Source organism: Heteronotia binoei, chromosome 10 (genome assembly GCF_032191835.1).
Source record: "Heteronotia binoei isolate CCM8104 ecotype False Entrance Well chromosome 10, APGP_CSIRO_Hbin_v1, whole genome shotgun sequence".
Lineage (NCBI taxonomy): Eukaryota > Metazoa > Chordata > Lepidosauria > Squamata > Gekkonidae > Heteronotia > Heteronotia binoei.
Genome location: NC_083232.1, coordinates 39,068,081 through 39,077,811, shown reverse-complemented (window position 1 = coordinate 39,077,811; position 9,731 = coordinate 39,068,081). Strand labels below are relative to the sequence as shown.

Genomic DNA, 9,731 nt, shown 5'->3' with positions numbered 1-9,731 from the left:
CCTTAGGCATGCCTCTAGGCAGCACCACTTGGTAGCTGGGCTATCTCCAACTGGGCAGATTCCTGCATAGTGAATGCAGCAAGAAGAACTGCAGTAAAGAACTCTTTGCTTATCCACACTGCAAGGGGAAATACAGATATGGAAGAGTTATTTACAGACTTGATGCAAAGATTGTCCTTTATTGCTGTACCCAAATAACCTTTGCCTAACCCAGGTAAACACCCCCTCCCCTATTTTTAGGTTTCAAAACTAACTCCAAAAGTGCAGCGAGTTATCTGATAGTAGGATACAGTTCATTTGCATTTAGCACTCTGAAGTATTTCTCAAACAATGCGTTTTCAATAGAGATACTAGCCCAGACTCCTGAAAAATGAATCCATAATACAAAAATTGCTATTCTTCCCTTGAAGGAACACTTCCCATTAATCTATGGCAAACAAGTTTTCCCTACTGTATTTGATTATTTTCTCATCATGTAATTCACTGATCCAGACTGGCTGCATTATATGAATAAGGCAAGAAGAATCATGCCCTATACTTGTGGTAAGACTATACAGGTATTTAAAATATCCTCAGTTTTCTTTGTATACTGGTTATTTTTGTTACCTGCCTGCAGAATAACAGTAGCTAGAGACTTTTGTATTCAATTGGAAAAAGCTCCCTCTCAGAAAGAAAAAAATTGCGCCGTTTCTTGCATGAGAATTAGCCATTACTGTTTTTACACATACAAGCTGCCTGTTGGGCAAACAATTATATCTGGACATGTGGTTCTTTGGTCAAAGCTGAGTTACAGTACTTCTATGCAAAGGAAGAAATGCTGAAACACTATACATAGGCCAAGATATGAGTAAACTCATGCTGTATTAAGACTAGTTCAGCTGCAGTGCACATTCAGCCATTTTTTCAGGTACAGAAGTTATCTGGGTTGTGTAAAAAGACTTACTATTGGAAACATTCTGAATTGGGATTCTAGAATTAGCAGCAGTGTATCAGAATTAATGTTTTGGCTGTTAATATGTTTTGCCCTCATTTCTACGTGCCTTTGTGTAACCTATAGCCAATTCCAATGTTTGTAGGATGAGAAGTGGCTAACTGGGTATCATTAAGCAGTTAATAAAAAGTTTTCAAGATTATTCACACTAATTATCATTTACTTCATTTTTCATTTAAAGAGTGACAGCTGTCAAAAGGGTAAGATTTAGAAGTAATGTGTGGCCAGAATGAACAGGAATACTTGTTTTATAAGCTTTGTGCTTTAGAGATATATTTAATATTAAAATCAACTTTTGGAACATAGCTTGCATCTACTTAAACGCTGAAATTAGAAAATGTGGCAGATGTTTGTAGCACTTCAGGTTGGTAGCAAGCATCAGATACATAATAAGACACTACTTAGTACAGAACATATGGAGGCTATACATTGCTATGATGTTAGGAATTTTATGAAGTAACAAAACTACAGCATTATTCAGCAAGTTGCCAGTGCAGTATCTCCTACTACCTGTGGTTTTAGTGCAAAATGACTTATGCAGCATTAATTGGGTAATGTCAAGTAAATGTAAAGAGATACCGAAAAATAAGTGAAAATAAAGCTCCTTACTTGTTAAGTTATTACAAATCCACTATGTGATTCTTGATCAGGGATGTCAAACATGAGGCCTGGCGGCTGAATCAGGCCCCCCCGGAGGGTTCCTATCAGGCTCTCAAGCAACTAGCTGTCATCTGCTTCCTTCTGTATCACAGCTTGCTTTGCCAGGTTTGCTCAATTACACAGCCACAGAGCAAAACCTATTTCTCCATTGGCTGAGGCTCCTCCCTTGAGGAGGAAGGGGGGGAGGGATAGCTTTCTTTACCAGGCTTTCTCAATTGCACAGCAGAGCTACTGAACCAAGCCTCTCTTCCTTCTATTGTCTGAGATTTCTCCCCCTTCTGGTCCCCTGGGAAAGGAAGGAAAGAACCAGAGCTTCCTTTGCCCAGTTACCTGGATCCCATGGGAGAGATACAAAGAAAGCACCTTTAAGACCAAGGAGTGCTAATGTTTCAAGCATGTTTTAAGTTGTTTTCTTTTTTAAAAAAATCTTTGTGTTTGTCTGTATCCTTTATAAAGTTTATATATCTGCTACCTAATCTTGAATAACATAGCTCGGCCTGACAAGGTCTCATTTATGTCAGATCTGGCCCTCATGACAAATGAGTTCAACACCCCTGTTCTAGATACTGCTGTTGACTTGGCCACTATTACCATTGCAGCTCCATTATGATTTGACTGATGTGATTTTGCTGAACATTATCTGTCATTTCTAGCAGTCCTACCAGCTTCTGAACATGAAAACTTTCATAAAAATATAAACTCTTTACAATTCAAGAAAAGCTAACATTTTAAAATACTGGCTCATCAGTACATACAACAGTAAACCATATTTAGATTCTTATGCTTAAAAATTTGTAGAGGCACAAACTAAAATGCCATATCCATTAAAAGTTGCACCCACTCTCCCTTCTGTCTCTGTATTTGAACATCTGTGTGGTGATACCTGTCTCTATACTTTCAAGAATCCTTTTTCTAGCATTTTATCAAGTCTTACATTGCAATCCTATGCAGAGTTAGTCTAGCCTAAGCCAAGGATTATACTGTTAAAACCATCGTTTCATCTGAGCTGGTAGGAGAACTCAGGATTAAATCCAAAGATTTCTCTTCTCAATAAAGGAGTTTTCATTCAGCATTCTAGCATGACAGATTAAAAATGAAACTAAAATAAAAGTGTTTTTCCTTCCTATACAAAATCTCTTGCGCAAACTGAAACAAAGCAGATTAGGTCAATGTAAATATTGCCCAAATATTTATGAACTCACACTAGCAACTACATTTCCTTCCACCTACAGTTCTCTGTATCCAACCATAATTATGCACTAGCCATATTTACAGTCCCTTGCTTCCTCCTTTTTACTTCTGAATTTTTGAGGCTCAGACTAGAAGAGACTTGTGACACGGAACTATTTTTATATTTGCATATGAAGCACAATGTAGATAATATAATTAATGTTAAATGAACAAATTTGTATGACATCCTCTGGAAAACATTTGAGAAGGTGCAAAAAAGAATCTTTATTAAGAGTAAGAATTCAATTTCTTAGGTATTACTTGTATTAAATCAAATACCACACTTCTCTAGTAAAGGCAATCCAATAGAGATCATAGGATTCAGTATTGTCTTTCAGAGGATGTCAAAGCTAAACCAAGCATGCAGTTGTCTATCAGTAAAAAGCACTGACAATCATGGATCTGTCCAATAGTCCCCTTACTTCGGGAGTCCTTTCTGACCATGTGGTCCAGAGGCTGTAGTGAGAGAGAAGCAAAAATTTCTTGTGCCTTGCAGCTTCACAACTACAGATGAAAGAGGAGACCGATTCTGCCCTATCCCCACTGCAGCCTCTGGACCCACTGGTTACAGCAACTTTGGGAACAGAATTTCCTGGGACCAGGAAGGTCTGTTTTGGGGAGCAGTACATGGCAATCTGCAATCTGACCGAGTGCTGATGGAAGGTACTTCATTGTTTACATAAAATGTATTTTTGATTACAGAAACAAGCCACAATTGCAATATTGCAAAATGTTTAATGCACATGCAACATATTGATACATCAAGGCAACAAATAAACAATTTGTTTGCTGTTTAATTCTGAAAGTTGGCAAGATTTCAGAACCATGACAGTGAACTTCTCATGCAAAAATACTGACTTAACTGGCTTCACATGCGCATTAAAGAGTTTTGTTGCTATCTAAAGATTTTCATTCTGGCTGCTTTAACAAGTCATTTCAATCAATGTGACAATGTCATGGTTCTTGATAATATAATGGCCGAAGGAAGCATTTAAATATTAACATACAAATCCACAAACAACTCTACATATTTCTGGAAACTTAGTTGTATAGGTTTCCAATTCCTCCATGATCTTAAGATTATCTGTTTTACAAGAGCATTGTCATGCATTTAAGTTACTTCAGTAGGTAGCCAATACATAGTTTCTGGCACGCCATTCAAGTGCAAGACTATAGTGCCATTTTGTTTCAAAATTTAGCTCAGCACTTAAGCAATCTAGTAACCCACTGTAGTGAGAACTTTCACGCTAACTTCATATGAATGAGGACAGATTTCCAATCAAATGACATGGTTACAGCAAATATTAACAAGAGGCACATCTCATTATATTGCCAAAACAAAGTAATCCAACTGACAGTCCAAAAATAAGCTGTAATTACAGATTTCAAATTACATTGCTGCATACTACAATGTATAGATGATCTTTGGCACAATAAAGCAGCTTGCCATAATCATCAAATTTAGAGGCTCTGTCTATTTTTACAAAATTGCCTCTGTTTATAACCACAAGTAACGAACACATTAGTCAGTATAAAGGTTTGCTTTCGAAAAAAAATAATCTGCAAAGCTTTGGTCAAGAAACCTATGGCTTGCATTGCTTACTATATTTAAATCATGTAATGTGTACTGGATTGGTGGTACATGTTTAGTATGGAACCAGCTGCAAAAATCATTCTCTTAACTATTTAACAAGAACATTTACATGGAATGTCTGCTGACATTTGCTTTCAGGAGGGTAAAATTCTTGACGGGGGCAGCATAACTTTATAGAAGGAACTTTCAGAAAGAAGTATAAACGTAAATGCTATCTCCACATTCTTACCTTTTTGCAAGTGATTCAGTTATGAATATACCAGCTATATGGATAGCTGACAAAGACAGCCAGCTAGTTCTGACCCAAGTAAAACAGTGTTGTAATATACAAATTCAAGATCTAATGGTTATTAGCATTCTAAGTAATCAGATTTTTTTTTAAAAAATGGAGTCATCTTAATATACAATTTAAATATTTTGCTGTTTATAATAAATTGGAAGGACATCTTCACTTACCTGACAAGATTTGTGTTATCCTAGCAGTACAGTATTCTGCTCTGAAGTTTAGCAAATCATGAAGAAAAAACATTGTCAGCTTTTTTTCTTAAGAGTCATTTATAAGTTTAACTGTACAAATGGTTGATTTGAAAATAATATTGTAAGTAGTTAAAGTATCTTGAAATATCCTGTTTCAGGACAATTATAAGTCACTGGGTTTCAGATGTTGATTAAAAGGATAGGTAATTTTTTTTAATTGGCCCAACCTTTTAAAAGTCTTTATAGTTATGGAATGCCAAATTATTACAAACACAAAGGTTTTCTATGAGTAGATTCAATCAAGAAGGTGTTAGTCCAGGACTTGTCATCTCTGTTGTAGGACTTGCAAGATATTCACTTGATTTCAAACTTGTGAGGGATTTGTAACTTGCTACTGAAGTTAGAGAGCCACAGAGACCAAGCAATGAAGGAGTATCTTCTTTCCCTATTTAAGAGAGATAAAACTTTTCAGTTACGTTTCCATACAGTGATTATTAGGGGGCACTAACCAATCAAGAGCACAACCTGATTTAGTATCCCCGGCTGGTGATGAGAGTGACTTGGATGAAGCATCAAGAGGCAAAGATATATGTTTCAGTACCCTACATGCATCCCTTTTCTCAACTCATCACCAGTTTTATACAACAGACAGGATAATGTATACTGCCCCAGTCCCTTTCATGCATTGTAGTGATGATTTTTTTTTAGCTATTCTAGAGTACAAGATAAATGCATGGCTTTTATTATGGCTGACAAGTAGGAACGTGGAACTGAAAAAGTCGTTGCAACAGGAAGTGACTATATTTCAGTGCCCCTAAAAAGTTTACCCCAAACAAAACAAAAATTGAATAGTCAAGAGCGAAGAGGACATGTCCTCATTGATTAAACATGGTTAAATGATAAGAAATACTAGAAAAATAAATATATTCTTGCAATTGAGTGAGGCAAGCAGTGGGGTCCCACAAGAATCTATATTGAGATTTGAACTATTTAATTTGTTCATAAGTGATGTGGATTTGGGACTGAGCAGTATTGTGTCTGAGTTTGCAGATGATGCCAAATTATTCAGGATGATGAAAATCAAGGTAGATTGTGCACTGTTTCTCCTTCCATAACAGAACTCCATTGCAAAATTCACCTTCCCTCAATGAACAGAGAGATAAGACCCAAATTCTGAATCATATGAAACCATTAAACTGTGTAACATTGTTAATCGGGACCCCAAAAAGAAAGCTATACACAATTTTTTCTTTGCAAGTGTTTGGAATGAGTATATGAAATAAGAGTTTTTCTGGAAGGAAATATACCTTACCTAATGAAGGGCCACGGACTGAAACATGCTTCAAAATAATTTGAGGCTACTTGTCTGGAATTATATTTTGAGGCTACTTTCCAAGAATATATATTCATCTGAAGACAACAGTGAACAACATTAAGAGACTGCTTGGTTGGAAGGACTTTACTTCATATGGAATTTGTATAACAAGGATTGTGCCAGTATCTGTTGAATGTATTTCTTTGTACATTATATACTTTTGTAGTGTCATTGAACACAGTTGTTTGGGTTTGTTGTATTTGAGATATTTTCACTATGTAAAAAAACAGGAAAAATTTGTTGCATTGTGGCATTCAGTGGTAGAATATTTAACTTTGAATGATGTAATATATATATATATTGACTAACACCTATGGTAACTAAAGTGAGCATCCACAATAGTGGCATTAAAACTTCTGAATACTAGTGCCAGGAGGCAACATAAAGAAAGCCTCTGGCCTTTATGCCCTGTTTGTTGGCCCTCTCTCTACAGTAGGATATTATACTAGAAAGATCAATAGTCTGTTCTGATCCAGCAGGACTCTTGTGTTCTTGAATGTGAAGCTATCAAAAGATCCTGCAGAGGCAAAATGTTTAGCAAACACAGCTGATGAAGTAAAACTACATGAAGCAATCTCTTGTCACTAGCCAGAAAACTTTGGAGGGACATTTCTTCTAACATTAAACACAGGAATCAGATTGAAGCAGGTGTTACATGATTGAAATTGACAGCAAGTGGAAGATGCTGAAGGTATTAAATGGTTTCTGTAGAATCTACCTTACAATGCTGACATTTGGTTCAATGTGGAGGAGGTCACAAATACAAACACTTTCATTTAGGTTTACCCAATAAATTCCATTTCTTTTTATATGTACATTTTAATCAGTATGAATATTGACAATTTCTGGAAATGAATTATTTGTGGTTACTTCTATTGCTTTGTTTTGGACCACATCTATTTACAAGGCCCATCTAAGTAATTCAGATATTTTGTATCTTCGTAAATGGCCAGAAGATGGAGCTGTTTCATTTTTTGACAAGCACTACTCAAAATCTTACATCTGTTACCATATGTGGAATGAGAAATGCCAGATGTTCAAGCTGAATTCAGAAACAGAAGAGGCACAAGAGATCATATTGTAAATTTACAGTGGCTACTGGAACATACAAAAGAATTTCAGAAGAAAATCAGCTTGTTTTTCATACATCAGCTTGTGTTTCATGCAAAGCTTTTAACTGTGTGAATCATGAAAGGCTATGATTGGTTCTAAAATAAATGCCACAACATCTGATTGTTTTGATGTGCAACTTATACTTTGGCCAAGAGGCTACTGTTAGAATAGAATATGGAAAAACAGAATGAGTTCCAATTGGCAAAAGTGTCAGACAAGAATGTGTTTTTGATGCACTTGTACTCTGGCCAAGAGGCTACTGTTAGAATATGGAGAAACAAAATGGGTTCAAATTGGCAAAGGTGTCAGACAAGGATGTATTTTAATCCCCCTATCTCTTCGATCCATATGCAGAACATATATAGTGAAGTGAAAATAGGGGGAAGGAACAAACAATTTCAGGTATGCAGATGACTCCACATCACTGGCAGAGAATTGTTAAGATTTGAAACAACGAAAAATAAAGCAGAATACACCAAAGCAGGACTGTAGCTGAAAAGCGAGACAACAAAATAATGACACCTACTGGGGAATTACACAACTTTAAGTGTGATGATGAAGAAATTGAAATGTTTAAAGGATTTTCTATTTCTTGGCTCCATCAAACCAAAAGGGAGATATCAAAAAATCAAAAGAAGATTCAGACTGGGAATGGCAGCCATGAAGAAGCTAGAAAAAAATCCTGTACTCCTTTGACACCATTATAATATTGGCTACAAATATTAAGATATCAACAACCCATACTTTTCTGTCACCCTTCACAACATGGTGCTTACAAGACCTTTTTCCTGTTTTATCTCTAACATGCAAAAATTTCAAAAAATTATCCTTGTTGTCCACTGATTTACTGTTAATAAAGAGAAGGGGAAGATCCAAATAGGCAGCCATGTTGGTCTGAAGTAGTAGAACAAAATGGAGTCGATTGCACCTTTAAGACCAACTTAGTTTTATTCAGAACGTAAGCTTTCGTGTGCATGCACACTTCTTCAGACGAGAAGGGGCAGTTTGTGTCATATACAGTGGTGGGGAAAAACCACAATTTCACAACAGCAACTCTCATTAACTTTTAAACTAATTACCTTCACTAAGTAAATTTAATCCATCCTGTTTTCCATCTCCATCTTGGGAATGACTAGGATCCAGAGATGTCTGAGAAAGACTAACATCTGCAGACAGCTGGTCCAGACTGTGAAAACTCTTCCTGTAAAATCAATGATGACCAGTATTTTATTCAGTATCTTCAGAGAACATATAATAGAAATGACATTCATTTAGCACAGTTTCCTCTGTTAGACAACGTACTGAAAAGATGCTACAGAAAACACAAAGTGCATAGTAAGTAATAATTTTTTAAAATTATTTTTCTTAAAGAACAGTTGTAATTATGTTCTCCATTATGAACATAGTAGTCTATGACTTAGTATACATGAGAAACTGCAGGCTGTAGGCAACAGTGCAAATCCAGAATAAGTTAAGCTTCCAGCATAGCCAAAGACTCAAGCACTTTGTCCCACTGATTCAAAGGTTTTAACATCCAATGCAAAAACCTCACTGATGAGGAATAATATTTTATCAAAGTAATGGTTTATTGTAGGGATCCCCAATGCAGTGCCTGTGGATGCCATGATATCTATCAACAGCCTTCCTGGTGCATGCCAAGTGTTTTTTGTATGTTTTTTAAGTGACTGAGCCCAGGAGGAGCTTTTGCTCAGCAAACTTTTTGATTGTGTAGATTTTGGCAGTTGCAGCCATCACAGTACAAGGATCTTTCACTTTTTTGCTGCTAGGTCACAGCTGACTTCGGGCAACCCCATAAGGTTTTCAAGGTAAGAGATGTGCAGAGGTGGTTTGCCATTGTCTGCCTTTGTGCGTCACAACCCTGGTATTCCTTGGAGGTCCCCCATCCAAATACTATCTAGGGCTGACCGTACTTAGCTTCCAAGATCTGTCAAGATAGGTCTAACTATAAGATCTTCATTGTGTGAAAGTAAGCTGCAGCAGCAAGTCTGTGGCTGACTTCATGTCCTATGACCAGCCATTTTGTAGCAGAGCCCATCATACTGTGTCAGAATTCCAAAGATGCCCACAGGCTCAAAAATTTGGGGGCCGTTGTCCACTGCTTGTTCCTTGCAAACTTAGTCAATGTGTGACTGAAGGCATATGAAAATTATGAAGTACCACCACAGTGACTTCTATGAACGCAGTGAGACATGTTTATGCTACAATTTCACAGAAGCACATGATAGGTACAGAATGAGTACTGAAAGCAGACTGATGTTTCCTGAAAATCT

At 36.6% G+C, this 9,731-nt stretch overlaps 1 protein-coding gene across 4 annotated transcripts in view; it reads right to left on the bottom strand.

Annotated features, from left to right (window-relative positions):
* Positions 1–3,596: 3,596 nt before the first annotated feature.
* The window catches only part of RUNDC3B (RUN domain containing 3B), a 43,126-nt gene continuing 36,991 nt past the window's right edge, over positions 3,597–9,731 (bottom strand). For 3 of the 4 annotated variants that reach the window (XM_060248444.1, XM_060248446.1, XM_060248445.1), the window contains 2 exons: positions 8,520–8,641; positions 3,597–5,397 (listed from right to left, as the gene is read on the bottom strand). In XM_060248444.1, the coding sequence (XP_060104427.1) occupies positions 5,252–5,397; positions 8,520–8,641 (268 nt within the window). In that variant the 3' untranslated portion in view covers positions 3,597–5,251. The remainder of the gene's footprint in view (positions 5,398–8,519; positions 8,642–9,731) is intronic. The other variant, XM_060248447.1, reaches the window with a different exon arrangement.